The 24,662-nt window shown below is 41.3% G+C and overlaps 1 protein-coding gene across 2 annotated transcripts; it reads right to left on the bottom strand.

Moving 5' to 3' along the window:
- Positions 1–889: 889 nt before the first annotated feature.
- Positions 890–24,220, bottom strand: LOC140319103 (sentrin-specific protease 7). 2 transcript variants are annotated; one of them, XM_072396657.1, is made up of 23 exons: positions 24,077–24,220; positions 21,956–22,044; positions 19,043–19,108; positions 18,847–18,947; positions 16,760–17,023; positions 15,052–15,200; positions 14,137–14,255; positions 13,340–13,670; positions 11,236–11,369; positions 9,474–9,614; positions 9,342–9,375; positions 7,094–7,321; positions 6,462–6,916; positions 5,698–5,825; positions 5,357–5,473; positions 4,808–4,924; positions 4,376–4,471; positions 4,111–4,283; positions 3,940–3,986; positions 3,805–3,848; positions 2,685–2,753; positions 2,456–2,606; positions 890–2,300 (listed from the first exon to the last, which is right to left on the bottom strand). In XM_072396657.1, exons 2-23 carry the CDS (start codon positions 22,010–22,012, stop codon positions 2,145–2,147), a joined length of 3,177 nt encoding a protein of 1,058 aa, XP_072252758.1. In that variant the 5' UTR covers positions 22,013–22,044; positions 24,077–24,220; the 3' UTR covers positions 890–2,144. The 2 variants fall into 2 exon arrangements, with proteins under 2 accessions (XP_072252758.1, XP_072252759.1); XM_072396658.1 differs by having other exon boundaries at positions 15,052–15,176.
- Positions 24,221–24,662: the final 442 nt, after the last annotated feature.

Raw genomic sequence — 24,662 nt, 5'->3', positions numbered from 1 at the left:
TTTGTGATTGCTTTTCTTTGAAATTTGAAAATTACCAGCTAATATGATCTGGACCACTACATCCTTGAGCCACCGCACACACAGAGGCTAGCAGATTTTAAAAGTATCTTTTTCCCAAGAGTAAGTAATCAAATCAAAGAGGTGCTAAACTTGTTCTCTCTGTTTAAGGCATGAAGCCAGAAACCTGTAGAGTCATGGCCGCTGTGCAGCAGGACACCGAACAATATTTAACTCTGTGTGCGACTGATCCTGTAAACTGAACCTATGAAGCCAAGAACATGGCACCGGCTTCACCCTGGTAGTTTAAATGTATTTGAGGAGTCACTGACGCTGCGATCCTCTGCTTATAACATGACCATAAGCAACACTGTGTGCCTACGGTGGGGAGGGTTTGCTCTCCATCACGTTTTGGTTACATAAATACTGTTTTATTTGTTTGAATGGCTGTAACACAATGCCGTACAGATCAGCGTGAGGATTATTGAATCAGACAGTGAGGAGATCTGACTGAGACAGTAAATACACCTAAACTGACCATGTAACACTGTGGGCAGATTATAGTGGCAAGCACTGGCAATGTAAAGGTGCTTTCAGATTAAACTTTTACTTAAGAGGAAAGGTGATGAGCGAACAAAATAGATTTCGTGACAAAGAAGACCATTTGTATGGAATGAAAACTACTGTATGGCAATGGCAAAGGCATTCGGCGTGTTTATCAAACTCTCGTGCTCATTTGCTAAGAAAACCATGAAGTGAAAGAGAGAAAAATCTAATCTATACCCCAAATCTAGTAGAGTCTGTAAATCTTTGGCCAACAATTAATTAAGACCTGACAGGGCGCGGTCAAAGCAACAGTTTGAAACGTTAAATTAAAAACAGTAACAAATAATTCAGTCTACAAGTTTTAATACACCTATGAAACCAAATGCATTTTGGAACCATTTTGAAGTCCATCACACACGTCTTAAAAAAAAAACTAAAAAAAAAAAAAAAAGAAAATTGAGGATGTTTTAATGTAAGAAAAGAAACACAATACATCTAAACAAAGAGCAAAGAAACAACAAGATTAATCTTTGCCAAGATAAATTCGCACAATAGTAAAAGTACCAAAGCGCGACGATGGGTCTTCAGCTTTTATTTGAAAGCAGCACGTCAATGAAAGTGTGGCCCTAAGCCTTCGGCAGGTTAGACCTAATTTCAACAAAATTCATTTCCTATATGTTGAATGTTAAAAAATAAAATAAAGTTCCTGTTCAAATAAATTACTTTTTTTTTTAACATGCACCTTCCTATGGTTTGGAAAATATGATGTGCAACCAACTGTCCTGCAAGTTTGTACCAAAACATTTTCTATTCGAAGCTAAGAAGCTAAAGTTTGTTGTCGTACGAGGACAAACAGATGGTTTTGAACTTTTTCAATGCAAGGTCACACAACAGATAGTTGTCATCAGCTAACACCAGTAATATCTGTAGGCCTGTGACGGATTGGATGGGAGTTGCACATGCACAACTGAAGAGCTTTACTTTATCTCAAAGTGGACAAAGTAAAGCTTTTATCTCTCTAAAAAGGGAGGCCAACGGTGAAGAAAAGTCCTGAGGATTCAACAGCGTTTGACTTTATCTCATTTAGTTAACATGGACTAATGCTAAAGAATCAGAACTACTTTAATTAGAGAAGCTGTGATCGAGAAGCACTGAACTAAACCACTTGTAGTCACAGAGAGCATAAACTCTCTAACAAATGTCAGTTAAACTCTTCCAAATTCTGCCAAAGTTTTACCACTGTTGCACTTTCACAAGCCAAACCAGTATGTGGTTTGATTTATGACTGTGGCTAGAGATTTAAATACAAATATATTCTTTATAAAATATCTAACCAGCATAAAAACAAACTGTAAAAAGTCTTGCAGTGATCAAACCTTTTGGACATGTAGATGTACTTTTTGATTGGATGTACAGACACCTTATTTCATGTTAGCTAATGCCTGCAGAGGACCAACACAGGTAGAAGTTTCTGTGATGCCTTGCAACTGATGACTAAAACAACTAAATCTAAATTAAAGGAACTAGTTTCAGTTCAAACTGAAATGTCTGTTGCTCAGTATGAGCAGTGATGTATAACGGCTAACAGGAATGCAAACGGCTCAACAGGAGAGCTGCTTTGTGTGCTCAATGTCCAGGTTCTGATGTCGATAAAGGTTAAGAATCAGATCTCTGATTTCATCTCGTTTCCTCCGAACCTGCTGCCGTGGGAACCACTGTTGTAGGTTTAGAGGGAGGTCAAAGTGTACCACGGGGTCCTACGAACAGAAGCAAAATTTAGATATAAAAACATTCAGCCTCATGAAGTTTTCAGCTAAACCTAATGTTTAAAGCTGTTGTGGTTTCAATATTAAGGCGTGTAAGTCCACGCCATAAAATTCAAGTCTTACATAGGAGTAGATCCCATTTTTACCTTTAAGAAACACTCGACATATTGGAGCAGGTAAAGGCCACAGTCGCTGCTGTTGTCCTGAAGGGGAACTTGGCAATGTGAGCTTTTCATCTGATCGGGACTAAAGTCCCTGGATGAACCCTGTCGGACCTCCCATTCTGACTGCAAGTACCTGGGAGACGAATACGAGTCATTCTTGAGCACACTGATCAACACACAAACCCAGGTGGATTCACTATGCCTTACTTACTCCCGTAAGAGTTTGAAGACTCGCTCGTGGAGAGAAAGTTTGAGGGAGTCCATGATCAGAATACATGGCCTGCAGAGAGGAGAGATGTGAATGTTAAGCGGTGCCTTTTCGCAAATTCTTAAAACGGTGAATAAACAACTGCAGAATCAACAACACTTTGATGTTAGTGAGTATGAGCAGTGTTTATTCTATGGAGACAGAAAACAGCCAAACATTCATGTGATCAGGCATTAAAAGGTTAACTGCATCAGAAAGTTTTTTGTTCGCTTTCTCTCTTTTTCCCCCCTTTGTTTAAAATAAAAAAAGGCACAAACTACCCTAAAATGATATTTTGTTTTGTAATTTTATTCATCTTTTTTTTTTAACGAGGGGTTGTGTGAAGTACCAGTGGGTAGTCCCGTGTCTACCAGAGCGCTTTAAGTTTGGATAATCGCGTGTTAAAACTAGAAGCTACCCAGAGGGGGGCAACTTGGTTTTTTTTTTTTTTATTGATGGTTTTTGGTGCCTCTTTGCTATGAAAACTTGTGCCAACATTCAGCCAATCCACATTCAGTAAACATGTAGCATCATCTCCGAGGGCTGTGTGGGAAGCTTTGTGGAGAACTGCACTTCTGACTATTTGCATTGAAAAAATTAATAAATAAATACCCGACTTCAGCGGCTAAGAGAGCCATATGCACACATGCACACAATATCCGACATAGGATTTACGTTGTAAATTGTGTGTCCGACTTTCAGATGACGTCACAGAACACGGAAGTGTCAGCGTGATCGTAAAGTATCGGCTCGGCTTCACTTGGAGCCGCGGCCGAGGTAACGCGAAAAAAAAAATAAATAAATCGGGTTGTATCAGTTACTTGGAACTAGCTACAAGAGAAAAAAATTTTCAAGTGACCAGCACCATACCGAACCGTTCTGCACGGTGCAATGAGAAAGCACCATTGGCAGCATATAGACTGTCATAGTACACTCTGAATTAGGTAGAAATGCACCTTATGCTGCACCGTACCACTGATGCCTGCAGAAAACCAAACAATTTCAAGACAGAAAGGGAAAAAAAAAGAAACGGCACCAGCGCTTAAATGTCAAGAAATCACTGAGGCGAAGCAGCCAAACTCACCTCTTGCAAACTGTCCTTCTCTTGCATGTCCTCTCTGTGCAGCTCTACAAACAGAGACAACGGTGCAGTTAGCAGATTAAGAGCAACAAATCAAACAAAATTAATTAAAAAAATTCACAGCAGAATATTCCTTACTGCTGGACAAGGTGGTGGGTCTGTGGTTGTTTCTTCTGGGGTTTTTTCTAAAACACACACGAACCAAACATCACTTTCAGCATTTTTCAGCCATTATAACATCACGATCCAAATAAAGACTTCAAACAATCATGTTAACTAAACTGTCCCAGACAAAGAAGACATTCTCACCTGCTTCTGTGTCCCCGCTGTCACTAGGGTTTAACGTTGGTGGCGTTTCATCATCACCATTAGAGATTTTACATCCTTGGGCCTCATCCTCACTCGGTGACTCTCCTCTCCAGTCCTCACATTTAGGCTCATCCAGTCCAGGAAAGCAAATGACCACCAAATACCAATGAGCTCTAAACACAGAAAGAGCAATGTTTAAGTCTATTATTAAAGAAAAAAAATGAAAAAGAGCTATCCAATACATCTTTTTGGGTATTTAACTCACTCCTGATTGACAGGAACAAACAGGAAGTCCTTTTTGAAGATGTCCACATGTCGCGTCCATGTCTTTACACGTTGGTGTCGCCTCTGCCTCTGACAGCTGGGTGCAGGAAACAATGCAGGTTTAAACAACTCATTGGAATGCGATTGTGGAATATCCCACAACTAATTTGGACAGAAGTTCTAACGACAGGTTAGTGTCATGACTCAACTGAGGCCGAGTCTGGAAGCCATCGACCTCAAGATAAGCAGAACATTTCTCAGTTTCAACAAATCATGAACTGATGAACTGTTGCTGATTACATCAATGGTTTAAATCATTTGCAAATTGTCGATTTCTGACTTTCTTTGGATCTTGCACGACGTCTCAACCTTTTGAAAATGGCGTTATACTTCCTAAAACCAGGGAAAAGTAGATACCGGGCAATGTACTTACGAGTCATTGCTGCCGCCTTCACTGGCATTGTCCCTGCGCGTCAGCTGCTTGTAGAAGAAGCTGCTGAAGATGTGGGAGCGCTCGGCCACAGCGGCAGAAGCATTCTGGAGGAGGTATCTGGTTCAAAAACACATCGGTGCGATCAATTCAAACCCATGAGGAACAAGGCTAATGTGTGGTATGGACGGATATTCCGATAACGATATGATTTGCGATATATAAACAAACGCAGTAGATGGTGTTAAGCTCAGGTGCATTAACAAGGATTGAATCCCACTTCCAAACCTGATCATGCACAAAGGCAGAACCTCATCTAAGTGGTATGCTGCCCTCATTAATACACCATGGCTTGTTGTACTATTTCAAGTCAAAATATCTGCTTAACAAAGGTTCAAAACATTTCATGCACTCCAAACAATCTTTTGCCATATTCATATTGTACATGTTGATACTGATGTAGCAGTGATGATACATTTCTGATATAATCGCACAGCCCTAATGAGAAACGCCTCAGTTTATTGCCTCGAGATAAATATTTATGTCACGTACTTGAGGTAAAAATCAATGATGACGTCATTGAGATACTGCCCACTGTCAAGGCACTGCAGGTCTTCCATTGTAACAGTTATTCCTCCTTTCAAGGGCGGAGGAGGAAACTGGATCAACCTAAGCAGAGAAGGAGGGGTTTATAATGAGGGAATTTACTTCAACAATGGGAAATGAAAAGGCAAAACCAGTGTCAGCTGCATTAAGGTTCTGATGAGTGAATTCCTAATCATTACGTCAACTGATGCATGCATGTACGATGCAGCTTGCACTGGGCTACAAAGGACACATGCAGCCACAACAGTAACCAATGTAAGACATGATAATGTATGTCGGTAACTTGCCTGCGAGTTAGACCCTGATGCTTGTATTTAATCCATTTGGAATCTGGTTTACTCAGCGACACAGAGTAGGATCCTTTGGCTCGACAACGGCGAAGTGTGTATATAGGCTTGGCTTCCTCTTTTCTGCTCTGTGGGAGTAAATGCATTTGATAGGTCAGAGGTTGTCACCCTGGGGGTCAGAACCCAATGTAAAGTGACGCATAGTAAAACTGAGAGGAAGCAAGAAGTTTACCGAGGAGGCTTTTCCGCCATAGAGGGTCCAGTGCTGGTTTGGAGCCAGAGGCTAGCTTCGAGAAAGTTCTGTTTCGACCCATTTTTCACTAGTTTCATGTTTTAAAGTCGCATTTGTGAACGATGCCTAATGCGCTCATAAAGAGTGGCGTTCAAAATAACTTTTTTCCTCTGAACTTGGACGCGTTTAATGATTGCATGCTGGCATATACAGATCCTTCACATAACTCTGCAGTGCCATCCATAAATATCAGTTTGAAAAAAGGACAGTTGGCACGGCAAGCAGCAATCACAAACACCGAATGTTGTAGAACAATGTAAAAAAACTAGATGGGTGATATAAAGACATTAAAGATCAACTGTCTACCTGCACCGTGTTCCTCTATAATAAATCAGAATACTTTTAATAGTAGGATGATATCAATCATAGAACACATGTAGACATATATTGGAAGAGATGTTTAAAGGGATGTAAAGACATGGCTCTGATCACTTTAACAGGTCACAACCCAAAGAAGTTGGGAACCATTTACCTCGGGGGGTTTATCGAGCGCTTCCTCTTTCTGATCCTCCTTGAGTTCGGGTTGTGTCTCTGTGTCTTCCTTTGGTGCTGTCTCCAGCTCCAGATCAGACTCTTTCTCCAAGTCTGGGTCCACCCAGATATGAGCTGTGGGGATTTCGTCCACATCGGAATGTGAACCGCCCCAGTCAGTGTTCAGTTCTGGGTCAGCGCTTTTCACGCTCAGCATGACGAGCAGGTGCGAGTCCAGTCCGGTTCTTTCAATCAGCTCTACACTTTCATCCAGAGATAGAAAAGGAGTACTTATATGTTCCAAACCACTAACTCTGTCTTCACCGTGGGCTTCAAAGTTTTGTGAATGTGCCAGATTGTTGATGCAGTCTAGTTCCAGGACAGAACGCAATAAAGCTCCCTCCATTCCCACCAGAGGATCTCTCAAAGTTAGCAGAACAAAGGGGCTGGCTTTCTCTATCAAAATAAATAAAACACATTCCAATATCAAAAAGAAATTATATTAGAAAGCACTAACAAAAACTATGAATTTTGTCAATTCAAACTACCAAATTGGAAACATTCAGCACAGGGACCAAAGAAAGTCAAGCAATTGGTCATCTGAACAGGTTTAGAATGTTCCAGTTGTCTCACCAGTATTTATGGCTACATCTTCTTTGATGCAGAGCTGGAGAAGGTCCTGTTGTATAGCTGCTGCTGCCGTTTCTGACACATAAAACATCAGAACAGCGGCGGGAAAAGGCTTCTCGTCACCCTCGAAGCGAATCAGCCGTTCCTCCAGCTCCTCGTGCTCCCAGATGCTGTACCTCCTCAGCTCTTTGCGCTCAAAAGTTAACATCGCATTCAGCTGCTTACTTGACCCTGAGGATGAGAGGAGGACAGGTAAACTTAACACCTGCTATCTTGGGAATCAAACGGTGAACACGGATTTCTCATTTTTAACCACACACATAATACAGATAAATCTAAATAAAACACATGAAAGTAAAAGCATGCAATCAACCACTGTAACCAAACACTGTCAATAGCCCTTTTCTACCCGTCTGTGTTCAAGGTGGGACGGATGCGCCTTTGTTTTGCATCGGTGCAGAAGCACAACAGGGGTCAAAGTTTATATATTACCAGTATGCCTCTGAACTGACAACAGAGGCATTCATAGAGGTGTAGAAGTGGGTGTGTGAGGCCACCCAGCACAGCAGAACAAACCAACAATGCTGTGTTCACTCAGCTGATTCCACTCGATGTGTGCAAGCACACACTGATGCAGCACTGAGACCCTTCTCTTTGCACTGTGTGAATACCCAAAAGGGAAGAGCTGTGCATCCAAAAGGACGCCTTTTATTGCATCATTGTCTTCTTGTGACAGATTAAAAGTAAGTTTATTGTTTCTTGATTAAGCGTTTCGTGGGTCCTGCTGGAAGATTGAACTGCATGACCTGGCTGTGTTACGCCCATCCCACGTTCTTGTTGCATAGTAGCAAGGATGCGACTTCGAAAAAAATAAATAAATAAATAGGTTGGGATATTAAAAACAGACCAAACAATGTTTCCTATCCATTTTGTTTTCAGTCCATTATAAGCAAAACAAGCTAAAGTAGCAGCAGAGGAGCAACAACAACCATTACCAGGTTGCCTTTAAATGAATGTTTTAGAATGTTAATTTACTGTATTTTGCATACAGCTTTTGCCTTTAATATAGTTATCTGACACTCTAAATATATTTAAGCCATCGGTCTATTTCCACAATGGCCTCTTACCTCTGGACAAGAACTCACAAAGGAAAAAACAACATTTCAAGTTGTTCCACATATTCTGAACAATAGCCCAATGTGGCAGAAAAAGTTACATGTTGGTGGGAACTTCAGTACAGACGCTAAACCTTATCCAGGATCTTAAGCAGCTTTCACATAGGACCCATGCGTGGGTTCTCTCCAGGTCCTCCAGCTTCCTCCCACCGCCCAAAAACACGCATGTCAAGGTTAATCGGTGACACTAAATCAGTGAGTGTGAGCGTGGATGGTTGTTTGTCTTATTTTGTCTCTGTGGGGCCCTGTGATGGACTGGCGACCTGTCCAGGGTGAGCCCTGCCCCTCACCCAATGACTGCTGGGATACGCTCCAGCCCATGACCCTGAGTTGGATTAGGCAGGTACAGAAAATGGATGGATGGATGGGATTTTTCATTTATTGACACATGAATTTTAGTTTATCAGACACTATGCAATTGTTTAGCATGCATAGAGTTGGCTCAGCTGTCCTCTGAAACTCACATGTAGCATAAAAGAAAAGTCTAAAATAATTCTAATTATAATAATTATCAGAATTTTTCCGGATACTGAGTTGCTCATATTTTGCACATTTTCTAGAACTTCTAGAAATTTTACAACTTAGGGTTATTTAAGACTGAAATATATTTTTAAAGGAAACAAACATGTTTTTGATGTTTACATTTTTTCTTTAATAGATATATTTGTTACAGAAACAAAGCCAAGGTCACAAGTCACTGAACGCCCACCTTAGTTCACTGGAGGGGACATTCAGAGGCTCAGAGGTGAAAGTGATCTGTGGTCTAGAAGCTCTAATCCAAGAGCACAAACGCTCTTAACTAACTGAAATAGACCACTAAGCTCAGAGAGGATGGTATGCAGACAGCAGGATGGGCTCTTTTTGTAACAAATACAACCCAAAAGGTCACACATAAGCTACATGTCTTGACATCCCTGTACACTCTTCAGTCAGACAAGTGTATCTAAGCATGTCGTCTTCAGGATTCATAAGGAATAAGAAATGTCTCAGAGATTGTGACCAGAGGGAATTACTATAAATGATCAAGTGCATTATGAATAGGGAAAAAAAAACAAATAGTTAGACCTCATAGTTACCTTTGAGTGGGATGATGATTTGGTTTTCTGCTATCTGTGGATGGAGAGAAAGAGGTGTTATACGTCTACATTCTGATATGAATACTCAAAAAATAAATAAATAAAGGATTGTGATTTTCACATTGGTGTTACCATGAGGCCTCCATTTGCTCTCCCTTGGTAACCTCCATAGTGCAGGGTGCAGAAGGCCACACTCATACAGGAGTAGTCCATGTGGTGGACAGGAGACGCTGGCGCTGAACAAGGAGACCCCTCGACATCCAATTGAAACATCTGCAACGCAAAAGCACACGTACGCAAAATTGGTGGAAAGATGGTGGTGCAGAAGGCACAGCAAGAGCACGTCCTAATGGCTGCTTTTTTATTCTTAAATTAACCAAATCAACATTCTTAAGACACTACTTTTAGGCTTTGGAAAATTCCTTTCAATGCCGCCATCTAGTGGTGGACAGAAGACTTACACTGAGTTTGATGGCAATGCACAGCAAGAGTTATCAAGACATCACAAAACTGGGGTAAAAACCAATCAGAGACACAACTCTGTGCAAAACTCAGATTAAAGCTTGCCTATAGGAGGTAACTTTGGTTTTATAATCTATCATCCTGACTCGCCGTGCGACCGATGGATGGATGAATGAATGAATGAATGAATGAATGAATGAATGAATGAAGCTCCTGTGTGATCAGCTCTGTTTTAAAGCATCATTGTGCATGCTTGACTGCATGCTCTTAGCAACAAAGTTATTTAATCAGATTATACATGAAGACCAAAGCTAATTTCTCATTAAGTATTGTATGAAACTGGTTAGGGAGAACACCTTTCTCTTGGCAGATCCCGTTTTCTGCGGGAACAAAGGGTGTGTTTAAACTCGACAGACTGAGTTCAATTAAATTGAACTCTGATGCAATTATTCTGTTTGTAAAGTTGGCTGCTAACAAAGTTAAGTAAGTGTAATGCTGTCATCTGGCATCACGGTGCACACCAAACGAGCAGACAGCAAACCCTGAAGAACAGACCAAAGGCTTCCAAATGTGCAGCACTGTAATCTGTGACTTAAAGCTTACTTTTGTCTAATTACGTATTCAAGTAATTAACGAGCACATTTAGCCTGACATGCAGCATTCTATGGTAAGGTGGCAAGTTCCACTGCAAAATATATGCCACGTTGTTATATCGGGGTGTAATATTGTTTTATTAAACATTTATTACCTAAACCAAGTCTAAATGTGTAATTTCAGCTAAGATCAGTGCCAAAAAAAAAAAAACAGAAATCCAAGAGTAAAGACATTTTCAATGTTTTTGTATATAGTAAGTATAAAACTTTCAATTCTCTCCTTTGTTGATGTTGCCATTTCAATCTTTCATCAGCCTATTGTGGTTTGTTTTTAATGACTATTATGTTAATTACTTGTCGGTTTTGCACCTTTGAATTAATAATCCATAAGTATATCTTATCTAGTAGCTCTAACATTTATGGTTTAATGTAAAAAGGTATTTTTTGTTAGATCATGGTCCAATAGAGAACTAACCCTTTTGTATGATGGAAGACCCTTCCCTGGTATGACCAATCTGTGCTCTCGTGTCATTAAGTCAGATACAAAACAAAGAGGCTGCTGCATAGACAAAGTGTTCTTACTAGTTTTATTCAATTAACATGCAGTCAGCAGGACACCCTGGGGCTGAATTAAAACCTTAGGTCCCAACATGGTGTCACGAAAACATCGTGAAGTCATGTTAATCCAGGCATTAACTCGGCTCAGTTTAGAAACCAGCATGAGGTCGTTTTCTGTGCGTAGTTTTTAAAAAAAGCACAAATTGAATAACAATCTTGGAAGCGCTTTTCAGATCATTACGAAACATGGTTCTGATGTAGTAAGTAACTGCACTTCCTACCATGTCAGGGGCCTCCTGCTGTTCGGACACAGCTTCCAGTGAGGGTTTTCCCTGTACTTCTCTGTCCTCACGGAGCGCTCGACTGCGGTGCTCAGAGCGCTCACCATTTTCCTCTTCATCACTGGACAGCACAACTGAAACACAAATGAGATGCACGTGAAATGCAACCTCGGGAAATGTGATTAAGATGACCCCGGATTCAATTTTCTGTGTGTTTGAAATGACAGCTTCCACGACAAGCTGATCTTTGCTTGTTTGCAAAGATCGACGTGTGCTTTTTAAAAGCTTATAAAGAGAACATTCCCACCTCTGCCAGAGCAGCAGCTAACTACGGAGCAGAGTAAAACCTGCCCAGTAGAATAATCACATATGTTCAACCTCAATTCCAGAAAGTTTAGACGTTGTGCGAGATGACACAGAATGCCATGCTTTTCAAACCAAATAAACTAATATCTAATCCACTCTCTCTGCATCACAAGAGCGTTGTTCTGAAATTTCTCCAGTTTGTGGCCGCAGTTATGCTCATCTTTACTTCTTCTTTACATAAAGAGGAGCATAACTGCGGCCACAAACTGGAGAAATTTCAGAACAACGCTCTTGTGATGCAAAGTCATATGAGAACATGATCCAGGAACACTGCTGTCTTCACTGGGCCAGATCTCATTTAAAATAGACTAAAGAAACACTTTTTAAACCGTTTCTGTGGTCAGATCAATCAAAGTTTGAAATTCTTTTTGGACATCACATGGCGCTCTACTCGACTTGACTCCGCTCGGTTTAGGTCATTTTAGGTCATGTTCCACCTCAGCGTGGGCGACACCAACACTGCACAACAGCGGAGGACATCGAGGCGATGGAATACCTGCTGAAATAATAAAACCGCACGGTCGCTGTGGCCGGCTTTTTAAACATGTCGGCGGTTCTTGTGAAGGAGACTCTTCCGTGACTCGCCCAGTGTTCGCTCCCTGACCAATCAGCGGCCTGCAGTAGACGTTGCATTTTTGGCTCGACTCATCTTGCTCGACCCGAGTAGATACTAATGGAAAAGGGCCAATAGACACTGCATCCTCTAGACGAAAGAGGAGATGGACAATCTGGCTTATTATCAGCACTAAGCTAAAAAGCCACCACATCCGACGGTATGAGGGTTAACTAGTGCCCATTGAACTGATGATGCCAATCTAGACGAATCCTTCTTCAAAAAGGACCTTGAATATCTGATGATGATGCTACACCACAGACTGATTTCTATTACAACAGCACGGCTTCGTCGTGGGAAAGTCCAGGTGCTGGACGGGCCTGCCTGCCTACCTTCAACACCTTTCGGCCCACTGGGAACATTTTGGTGTATCATTGAACACAAAATATGACAGAAAAGCTAGAATCCTATATCAGACACAAATGGGGCACCACTCCTCTTCCAAAGATCCAACAGCTGATCTCCTCAGTTGCAAACATTTGATGCAAATTCGATGCAACCAAATGCGAGATAAGCAAATATTTTCCATGCAATTGTAAGCTGCCTCACTTCCAACATTTTCTACGTTTTTTTCTATGTTCTACTGCGGATAAAATATTTGTTTACCAGATATGCAAATCATTCCGCTCTTTTTTCAATCTACATTTTACATGGAATCCCAATTTGTTTTGGCACTGAAGTTGAAGGTGTACATACACGTACTTTCATTGCAAACAGGTTTTGGCTTAAAAGCCTGACATATACTTTATTAACCAAAACCAGATACACATTACGCACGAATCTGTATGCCATTCTATTCATCCTCCTTAGACGTGAAAGCTCAGTATCAAGCTCCACCAACAGTTAGGCCGTACACACCCATCAGCTACGTTATCAAAACCATCAGCCTAATATTATTCAGCTCCCTCTCATTTCAACAAGTCTTTTCTAACCTGTCGAGGACTGAATTCTGTGAAGTTGACTGCGGTATCAGACACAGGTGTTGAGTTGTTCAATTTACACATTTCTGACCTGCTTTAACAGCACAAACTGCAGAATAATATAAATCTGCCTTCACACAGACTCTCTGCCTAAAAACAAGCGAGCAGGTAGTGAGGACAACCAGTCCTGTGTTGGTTTACTCACTGGGTTCAGTGGGGCTGGTCTGAGTTGCACTGTCCTCCCTGGATAATAAGCTTTGCCTCAGGTTGCTAATAATGTCTCCAGCTTCCAAAGAAGGGGTAAGGACCGGAACCAGAGCCTCCATCTGATCATCTTCTCCGACCGTGAACTGTACAATGCAGCGGCCCAGATTCTCCATATCTATTTCTTCCTCCCCGTCCTCCTGACTAACTGATGTAGGGGTTGGTCCTCTAGCTCCTTCGTCTTCAATGGTAAAGCGAAGCACACTCTCACGGTGCCGTTTGGGGCTGCTTTCTCCATTGCACTGCGACACCGAGCCCTTCCTTTTACGCTTCTGGGGGGGACAGTTACAGCAAAGATTACAAATTTATAGGGCAATAAATACAGAGCTATAATAAATAATCCTTATATGATTATCTGTCCCTAAGGCTGTTCAATGGGGGCTCCGTTCAGGTGCTCTTTATGCAGTTAACCAAAGCCGTAGAGGACACACGTGGCAGAAACAGTGTTTTTCTATGACAACATCTAGAAGAGAGGGTGGCGACATGCTGCAAAGGTCTCTTTGTGAGCTGTGATCTATTCATTTATCACTTTTGCACTCGTCACTAAAAAGTCCCAAGGACATTATCTTTCTAAATTCAACCACAGCAACAGCAATGCATTGACTCCAGACAACTGCCTGATAATGGCCAAGACGTAACTTTGAGGCCAAAATGTACAGCCGCACTTTTGACTTATTCCCTCTACGTGGAAGAGGTCTTCTTCCGAGTAAATTTTCGGCTTTAAAAGGCAGTACTCACCAAACTGTGCTGTACATCATTTTCCCGCTCAGACAACCTGCGCTTGATGCCGTCTCGGGAGAATTTATTACAGCCTGCAGCATCCTTTTCATGCTCCCAGCTCAATGACAACCCACAGTCTGTAGGAGACGACAAACAACCTGTGATGCTAAAATTAACACGTATATCAATGACCACCTACAAACTAAACTTCCTGTCCTCGAGGTATTAAACTAAATAAAAAATAATAATAATGTATTGCTAAACTGTTACCTCCACCATGCACATAGCTAAATGGAGTAAATTCTGCTTTATACACCTGTTGTTTTGTGCAGCTTTAAAGTGCAGAATTTGTTTATTCATTGTGGAAAAAAGGCCAGACGGGTTCTTTATGTAAACTGGCTGAATAAAACCTGAAGCCTCAATTAAGACGCTTTCCCACCGGAGCCGTTTGGTCCGCTTTAAAACAGACCGGAGTTTCTTTCCTCGGATGGTCCGCTTCATTCGGGCAGGTGCAAAAGCTCGACCAAACTCGGAAAATGTCTTGTGGGCAGACGTGGCGCAGTGAGGAGGTGCCGGCGCTTATTGATACACGGTCAGAGGACTATATGTGGCGGTTGCTCATCTGTTTTTGTTGTGAACAAGCCAGATAAAGGCTCCAGTCCTTCTTCCTCATGCTTTTTTCCTTCCTGTCCAGTGCTGTTGTGCTTTATCTTTATCTGAAATCAATTTCTAATTGGCATTAAATATGGAAAACATCCAAGTTAAAAACCTCTCCTTCAGCAAGGATCAAGGCACAGTGAGGAAATGGACATGCTTTCCAAGCATCAGGAACAATTCCTTCATGTTAAACCCTTGGTTTTTATTTTGTTGTTTTGTACAATTTCCTCAAAACAAAAAGAAAAGAAACGGAGTTCAACAGAGAAGCAAACGCACCTACAACCTCCGCAAACTTGTCCTCCTCTCCACTGTCTCTGCCCAGAATCACCTCCTCGATATCTTCGCTTTCGTCGTTGTCTTCCTCCTCGTCCGCATTTTGTAGTTTTCTCCTCAGTCTCGACCTGAGGATGGGAAAATATCCACGTCTGATCTCGTTAAAAACCAATCGGCAAAATTACAAGATTTCACCTCGAGCAGCCAAAAAATCAAGTGAAGCCTAAATCTACTGAAGCTGCTTCTCCCGAAGCTAATGGAAAAGAAGCTAATGAAAATGTGCTAATAAAGAATACCGTTTTGTAGCATTTTATGGCTACCCGAAACAATACTGCGACATTCGAAGATTAGTCCGCTTTCAACAAATATCACTATGACATCATGCGTAAGAGGAAGCGTTGACTGAAATTCAATCTTCAACAAGCACTTGATGGCTCGATTTTATTCATGCAAAAAAAGCAATTTCTCCCTTAAAATAGAATAAACAATTCTCCACAAAAGTGATGCAAAAAAGTTCTATTATATATATTTTTACTTTTTTTAAATAAACATTTGTATGAAATTCAGTTTTCAGACACTTTGTGTTAAATGCAAGTGTCCCAAAAAAGGGTCTGAACACTTCCTTAAATGTAAAACAGAAAAAAAAGCAGGTAAAATGTATCTTAAGAAGAGTTTGAAATACGAAATGGTTGGAAATTGGAGTTTGAGTTTGTTTTATGATCCTGCAGAGTGGGGGCTTAATATCAGTTTGGCCTTATGTTTGCCACGCCGGCCTCTCAGCAAAAGAAACTAATATTGTTAGGCTGTAATATACTTGCCATATTACTACGAAAATGGAGGAAACTGGCAAACAAAGCAATCCTCAGAGGAAAATCACGACGTCAAATAATCTCAAATGACAAAAGCTGACTTACTGTCTTACTTTAAGTCGACATGAATCTGCACACTCGCCTGCTGGCTTTATACCCAAGTGAGGCAGTGGAAGCATTTGTACATACAGTACAGCAGCAGGTTCACGCCCAGAATAGTTAACGTTTGCCAGAGATCAGTAAAAAAATATTTAAAATGCCGTCAACGGCAAGATTTCTATGCAAAGATATGCGACTCATCGGTGCTGTTTGGGGGTCTTCAGGTACTTATGATAATCATGACGGATGTGGAGCTCGGATATATTTGACTGTTGAGTCCTGTGTACTAAGGCACTGAGAGGAGGACACGCAGCCCTTCATGTGAACAGCACGCTGGATGAATTCAACAACTCCCGTGAAGCGGTTGGAGCCGTCGCCGACGACTGCATTCATACAAAGAGCCGCATGTCGACTTGAAACGTGTCTGGGTTTGATTTTTGAAGTGAGAGCTCTAACGGTGACAGTGGAGAACATTACGGGTTATCCAAATATGAAGTACAGACTGATCAGCTTTCACTGGAATGAGTCAAATCCCCACAATCTGACTCTTCGTTGACTGTGACTCCCAAGCAAGAAATAGCAATTCAGCAAACTGCTGTCAACCAGGAACTTCACATTTAAGCACACATACCTCAAAGTACATGACATATATATGAGTTTTTCTTAAGCTAACTGTTTCCTTTTGCCAGCTAAGAAGCTTTAGGCTTATTTTGGAAGGATATGGGGCTGGAATTGGTCTTTTCGTTCATCCAATTTCCAAAATCTTCCCCAAAAAAAACTATCTTCTAACAATGTTTTCCTACCTCTGAGAAGACGAGGAAGGGGTGGTCTTCTGGTTGCGTTTATGGGTTACACTCTTGCTCCTGTTATTCCTGGTTTCCTGGTTCTGACTGGACCGAGCGTCTCTGCGGGTCAGTGGAGGTTCTTCCCTGCACCGACCACTCTCCCTCCGTGGACTTGTCAGCTGTTCTCTGTTGCTCATGGTGCCAATATTTTCTAGCTTTTCCATGTAAGCCTTTCCCAGCTCCGTCTTTAAAACATCTGTTAAGATCAGCAGGGGCTTCCTCCTGAGGAATGAAACGGAGAAATATTTACTTCCAACTTTCCTAAACAAATGGTTTCTCTGCGACATCATAAGCCATCAAGGTTTTCTGACTTAAAGGTCATTTTTCATTGCAGACGACACTTTGTGCAAACCAGATGATCAACGGGGAGGGGTTGAGTGCTATAGATAAGACACATGTGCTGTCAAGATAAGCTTCGCATTTAAGTCACGATGCTTAGAGGCAATGCTTCCTTCAAGTAATGCAACTTGGAGCAGCGTAGGGAAATATTACTGTGCATGCAGGCAGTGGACATGTATGAAATTCACCGAATATGGTGAATTTGACACAAAAGCAGAGAAAATGCTGAATCTTCCTTGAAACAATATCACGTTTACTCACATCAAAAGATCACCATTGCTTAACTAGTGAACCAATTGAATGAAATGTGAGGAAATGATGAGTCATGCAGCTGGCTGCGTCTGTATCAGTGGTGGGACAGAATGTTACTTGCACCACGAAAAACACCAGTTTCAGATATATGGGGGGAAAGAAACCGATATTTTATTTCAACAGATTTTACTACGCCGTCAAAAACATTTGCCCATCTTGAATGTGATGGCAGCAACTAGTCTCAAAATGCTTGGAACGGGGGCCACAGAAGTATTAAAATGTAGCAGCCGGAGGATCACGTTGCAACTAATCAGGTGAATTGGCAACAGATCAGTGACATGATGGGGTGTAAACTAAAAAAACAAAAAAAGCACCTCGAGTGGCAGAACCTCTACAAAGTAAAGATGATTAAAGATTATTGTTATTACAACTACTAAGAATAATAATAATAATTCAGAACTCCTATTATACAGTCAGACAATCTAATTGATGATACAAAAGATTCTGAATGTTATCTTGACAAATCAGGTGAATCCTGGATGTTATTTCAGCAGTACAGGTTAATAAAAGCCTTCAAATCATTACAGAACATATTTGTATTGTGTCATTAGATGAAAAAACGCTCATAAGATGGCATTTGTGGAATTATGGAAAAATAAACGTGCAACTGCAGTGGTTAGGGAAAAACACACTTTCTGGGATATCCTGTTAAACCTTTCTACGACTAAATGGAAGATTTCAATTTATTAAAGAGTGTAGCTTAGAAATACACGTTTATCTAGCATGAATTTATTGCCGAAAACCTTCACGGTGCAGCCTGTATTTAGGTCTTAAATAGGGATCTCCCTCAGAGGCGTTTTCATTTTCCTGTGCTTCTGAGACAGGCCCAAGGCAGTCTGCTGTGCCTCACACAGTGCGAGTGCCCCATCTTATGAGAGTCTGGGAAATTGCAATGGAAACACCAGAAGAATTACACGGCGTTTGTCACTCTCAGCTGAGCGGCACAAGAGTCCCCAAGTGTGCAATCAACAGGACCAAACCCTTTTTTTAAATATTCAGATCCTCGTCTTTCACGACAATTAACGTCTTGTTTTTTTATGCTGTTGTTTATGCATTTCGCAGACGCTTTTATCCAAAGCCACTTACAAGTGAGCATGTAACCTTACAGCTAACGTCAAAGCTGACAACAAGCTACATAGAAGGAAACCACGAGTCAGGCTCTGTCAGAGGTGAAAGAGTAGAAACAGAGTGCAGGCACAGAGGGAAGTACAGAGGGAGAAAGTGCAGCAGAGGGGGAAGGGAAGTAATGGGTAAGTGCGAGGATAGGAGACGCTCTGTGATGAGCCGGGTCTTCAAGGGTTTATTGAAGATAGACAGGGACACACGTCTCAAAGAATCTATTTTTTTGGGGGGTAAAAAATCCTTCCATCAGAGCTCTCTCTTTGCCTGCTTACCTGGCCATTTCCAAATTGATCATAGCTGCACGGTTGTGATCGAACATCATGGATCCATTTTTATGTCTGAAATTGCATCCTGCAATTGCAGTCCAGGAAACCTTTTTTTTTTTTTGTAAATGGAAGAAAAACAGTGCATGTTAGTCCCTGATAGCATTTGTTCATGTGGTCAGACAGAGCCATTGATTTGCTGTACCTGTCCTTCCAACTTCCCGCAGTCGGATGAACGACACGTTATGGGGATTCTGAGTGGGTTTTCCATCTAAAACACAAGACAGGCACAGGGTGATTCATTATTAAGTTTGATTCAAATCTACTACAAGCGACAACCAAAGGCTTACGACTTCTACCACAGAACTGCAAGCAAAGCAAGCGCGAATATGCAAAGCAGGATGGAGGATTTGGAACGTCTCAGTTTTGTGTGACTCCAGATTCAATTTCTGGTTTGGGGTTGTTGATAAGACACGACACACAACATCAGAGGAGCAACTTCAGCATTATTCTCTAACAGCAACCGAAATATATTCCACCACTTAGTAGGTCGGGCAATATTTCCGAGGTGGGTGGTCAGGTGAGGTTACTTGAATGCAGAGCACACAGACCGCATGTATGACCCTGTTCTGAGCAGAGCTTGGCCACACATCCTTTGTGAAAGCCTCTCTGCATCACACATGTTGTGGCAGACTATTTTTACAGCACAAATGTTCAACTGTTCAGATGATTTGCATAGCTCAAACTTTCCTTTTTGACAAAGCTTTTTGTTAGCGTTGCTCTGAATGACTCTGAGCCGTTATTTCAGTTATGCTGCTCTGGCTGCACTCTGCTGGATAGACTGAGTACCTCTCCTCGCTCTGCCCTCTTTACTCCATATCTATGTATATACCATCATCGTTGTCAGCGGCTTTATATTCTTCAATGGCAGGTATCCCTGTCCTGATGTTGCTTTGCCTGTTTGAGCCTCTGTCCTGTCACCTCACCTCCATACAGGTTGAGGCAGACGGCTGCCCTTCCTGAAATGTGGTCCAGGTCAAGGTCCGTTGCTGTTAACAGGGGGTTCTTTCTCTTCGCTCTCCTTTGATCACGAGGTGACATGCACGATCAGCACGAGGACTGAATCGAACGCAGTCTGTTGGCTTAAGCCTACTTTTTATGAGTTGGAATCCAGAGAATACAGTTATGACTGAATTGTATCATAGTTGGTTTTAACTGGGCGCCATCTAATCAGTGTACGGTTGCTGTATAACTGAAACTTGTTTAATGTCAGCGCTCTTAGATAACTTATGTTGTACACTGACGCATATAAATTAACTGAAATTAAAAAACATAATGACAAAATAAACAAGTGTCTGATGCAGAAGTGACACATACATTTCTAAACAGGTTGCTTCAGATGGTGAAAAATTTGCTCCTTTTATGTTTCCCTTAGCTTGGTTCACCCTTTACGATTTGTGTCCGATTCTGCAAACTGAAAGCACTCCGACTGCCGTCTATTGCACATAAGACACTGGCTCTGCACCACACAGGTAGGTTCAATGAGCGGCATTCTGGGCAGAGATGGGGACTCGAGTCGCACTTAAGTCGCACAAAGAAAGACTCGAGACTTAACCTCAAAAGACTTGAGACTTGACTTGAGACTCTAGGTTTGGGTAAACAATCTTCATTTCATGAAATTAAAGTTTCTGATCTTTATTTCATTCATTCTGATGTATGACACGGTGATGGCAGGCTGAGCGCAACATAGTCTCACACATGCGTGCAGCCACTGATATCAAAACTACTCTAACCACGGCAGCGTCAAGCCCGTCTTGAACTGTGCCACATGTTGTCACATTTGGTTATAAAGTGTTCACGCAGACTGCAAACGGCCACTTGCAAAGTGTGTGGCATCAGGATAAATGATGCCGGCTCAATAACGTCCGACTTCATCAGGCACCTGAAAACGCACACAGATAGGTCAGTCTCTTTGTAATGTGAAAGGGAAACTATATGCAGATTAAAGCTTCATTGTTCACTACACGCCGTTGCTGATTTATCTGCAGCAGCCTGTATAATTTGAGAAGGACTTTAGTTAAGTAGCCCAGGTTAACAGTTACCAAATGAATTGCTAAGCCAAGTCTAAGTGGGTGTAGCTTAACGTTAATCTAACTGCTGTTTTAAAATAGCCCACTTTTACAATTTCAGGGACACCTGATAAAATTCCAGGTTGACACTGTCAAAAAAACTGAAAAATGCACTGAAATTGCGCTGAAAAATGTTGTGCATGAGAAGTTCGGGCTACACAGCCAGTTATTAATATGTCTGTTAATGTATCCTAAGGTGCAGAGCAAGCACACATATTTCCAAATACATTTATATACTTCAAACAAGCTTTTGTGGCGTTTCGTCACATTGGATTGAAATAGCCCCCTTAAGTGACCATGCTCTGATCAATTCTGATCCTGCAGTGTATAAAGTACAAGCTTTCATGTCATAACATGCAGCAATGCAGTCTTATCTAGACCAAATGGCATGTGTCTAATGATAGAACGTTCATTTCAGTCATTTGAGACTTGACTTTGACTTGGGTCAAAAGACTTGAGACTTGACTTGTCTGATTCTGAGTGGGCAGAGTTGGGACTCCATCTAAATGGCGTATCAGCCGGCGCACACGCAGAAGTCAACTCTGCTGAATGTAATGTATTCCATGCAGCATAGTAACCAGCAAATGAATGCTAGTCATTTTTTCCCACTTTGGCACTTACCATCGTTCTAACCCTAACCCTTGATTCCTCTGCCAGATCGCAGTTGTTTTAAAGTGACGCCTCCTCCCACTGGCAAACATATTCCTTTCCATTTAAGAGATAAATTCCATTGCGACTTGTCATCACTTCTAGCTGACTCATGTGAGGGCAAAAAGAAAAGGAGCGGACCAACTGATAAGCGATAAAAACAGCCTTACTTTTCTTTTTTCTTTTTTAAAGCGAAATATCCCTTTAATAGAGCTCGTGGCAGCCAAAAAGCTAGCATCGCTATTCAAGCACGTCTTAATGAAATGCTGGAAATGCTGCAAGCTCGCAAGCCAACACGCATATACATGGAGCCGGGTGTTACAAGAACTTCTTTGTTTTACCATTTTCTCTTTGTCAACTGTAAATGGAATAGTCAAGGCTCTTCTCCGCTCCATCATGGTTCACAGTGTTATAAGGCACGGCAAAAACCCTGCAAGAAAGAAAGAATGGAAATAAAAACAAGGGTGTCCTACTAAACCGATATTTACTCAACAACCGAACACAGAAAGCGTATCAAATAATAAAAGTGAGACATTTTACCACATCGTGGAACAGATAAGCTCATGTTGAATTTGATGGCAGCACCATGTCGCATGGTTTACCACATGTTTACCACTGTGCAGCACCCCCTTTTCTATGAAGCCATGCTGCTGACCTAGATGCAGTATGTGGTTAATGCCAAACCACGTACTGCATCTAATGCAGCAGCTTGACAATGCTAGTCTTGCCGAAATATGCTAGGCCTTCTCTGAAAATGACCTCATGCCGATGGGAGCAGATGTTGCTTTAAAAAAGTTGTATGTCCCCGTCAGCATGGATAGTGCCCTTCCCAGATGTGCGGGCTACCAGCTCCATAGGCACTGATGCACCCCGCATCCCATCAGAGATGCAAGTTTGTTTCAGTGAGCGCTGACAACGAGCCGGATGGTCGCTCCAATTCCATCATTTCCGAAGGGAATTTCTCCACAGAGCAGACTTCCGATTGGCCTCAGCCCACTTCAAAGGAAGTTTAGCCCAGAGAAAACGGCACAATATTCAAAATCTTCACAATTTCAAGATGAGGAACATTATTATGGAACTGTACATGATTAGTAAACGCTTTTTTTTTGCCAATCCGCTGTCATGTTTTACTTCTGAGAGACTCTGCCTCTCCTAGATGCTCTTTCTTTCTCAATCATGCTATAGAACTGTTGCCAATCATTCTCATGAATTGCAACATATTCCTCGACCGCTTACTTTTACATCCTTTCGTTGCCTCACACTTTTGACATGTGCTGGTCATACTACACAATGTATGTCCTTGAATGGTCCAAGGCTTTAAGATAGCATAACTGGACTAAATAACTGGGCCAGATGAAGCTTCTCTGTCTTGTCAGATAGGTCTGTTACACACGTTGTTTATCACTTCCCAAGAACATGCCTTTGACAGTGGTTGGCTTGTTCATGTCACTAGTAACTTTCCAATTATACTCGTAAGTCCAACCTCTCTGTGAGATAAATGTGAAGAAGATAAATATGAACTATTTCCAGAGATCAGGGCTCGTTCTGACGGAGCCCAGCGCTGCCGTACTTTACCTGTGACCAAAATAAATACTTCGCCTGTGAACTGAAGATTTTTCCGATTTGTTCTTGGGCTTCCATCGGGCTAACATACTGAAATAGGATACTGCCTCATGCTATTTGCAAATCACTGCGTTTTTATTTACATTTTACCAAGTGTCCTGACTTTTTTTTTTTTTTTTTATCTCTTAGAGATAAGGTTGTAAAAGGTCCAGTGTCGGTGGCTCAATCAGATACCTTTGTTATTAGGTTGCTATATAAGAAGCTACATATCAAACTGCTAACCTCTTTATGATAACCCGAATGTTTATCAAAGGAATGGAGTCTGAATTAATACATTTTTTAAAAATCATGCAAATATTGCTGAATCGTGTTTCTTTTTGACGATCAGAGCTCTACTGGGCCAGTGGAGCAGAATAAGCTACAATAAGTGTTGCAATACAAAGACACGGGGACATCAAAACAGCTACAATAGGAATTATGCACATGCGAGTTTGGACTTTGAAACGTTTAGACGAACACGTAAAACGAAAACTTATGCTCAAATTATTATACAAGCTTGCAGCTCAACAGAGGGACTCACTTTGCAGGTTTTAGCAAACAAAACTGATTATTTCTTTTGTCATTGAGGCTGATGTTTGTGTCACTTCTTTAGCACGTGCATCGTTTCTCATTGAAATAAAACACCAACCCTGCTTATGTCACAAGCACCTCCGCATCTGCAATATTTATGTTTGGGGTTTTTGTTGGTTTGTTTTTTTTTTTTAGATGATTTTTCTCTTCGTGAATCCAACTGAAAGTAAAAACAAATCGTATCAGCTAGCGCTAGCCGACTTAGCTAGCCGCGTTAATGCTACACCATATCCATGATGCAGGCTAAATGTAGCAAAGCCAGAGCTTACCCCAGACCAGGGCCTCTTCTGATCGTCGCACACTAAATGGAGAAAATTACTCTTCCATGGATGTTTCCATCTGTACCTTGCAGGTGCAGATGGAACACATTTTCCTGGGTCCAATTCCGTACTCAACAGGCGTTTCAATTTTCCGCAGCAACTTCCGGTAAGAAACGGAAGTACATCCAGAAGGTAAAACAGGAGAAATAAATGTTAGGTAGAACTACACTTTATGAATGAATTAATTCATGAATCGCGCAACTGATTATACGGCATGAAAACTGAAATATAGACATAGAACATCACCAACTTTTTACCCGTTGATTATTTCATATTTCAGTGAGTAGTCTAATGATATATTTCTATTTCTAAATATACAATGAAATTAAACGATCAATATGAAAAAACCCGATCAATTTTGCAATGTAAAAAACAACAAGATTAAAAAATTATTGAATATCAAAGTAAGCTAAATTATGGAATATCAATATCTGAATTTGCAAATTACAGGGTTGTAAATAAACGTTTGAAGGGGCGAAAACTTCTGCTTCGTCATTTGAGCCATTTACAAAATTTGGGCCTTTTGTTGAACAAG

This window comes from Leuresthes tenuis, unplaced genomic scaffold, assembly GCF_036924035.1.
Source record: "Leuresthes tenuis unplaced genomic scaffold, fLeuTen1.0.hap1 SCAF_12, whole genome shotgun sequence".
Classification (NCBI taxonomy): domain Eukaryota; kingdom Metazoa; phylum Chordata; class Actinopteri; order Atheriniformes; family Atherinopsidae; genus Leuresthes; species Leuresthes tenuis.
The sequence above is the reverse complement of the archived record's forward strand: the minus strand, read 5'-3'. Positions and strand labels throughout refer to the sequence as shown.

What these genes read in the sequence shown, in the direction of transcription:
- LOC140319103 (XM_072396657.1), bottom strand. Translation starts at nt 22,012, where the DNA reads ATGATGGAGCGGAGAAGAGCCTTGACTATTCCATTTACAGTTGACAAA. An exon ending in GCGGGAAGTTGGAAGGACAG is followed by an intron (nt 18,948 to 19,042) that starts GTACAGCAAATC and finishes AAAAAAAAAAAG; the next exon opens with GTTTCCTGGACTGCAATTGC. An exon ending in ATGTCGAGTGTTTCTTAAAG is followed by an intron (nt 2,301 to 2,455) that starts GTAAAAATGGGA and finishes TTCTGTTCGTAG; the next exon opens with GACCCCGTGGTACACTTTGA.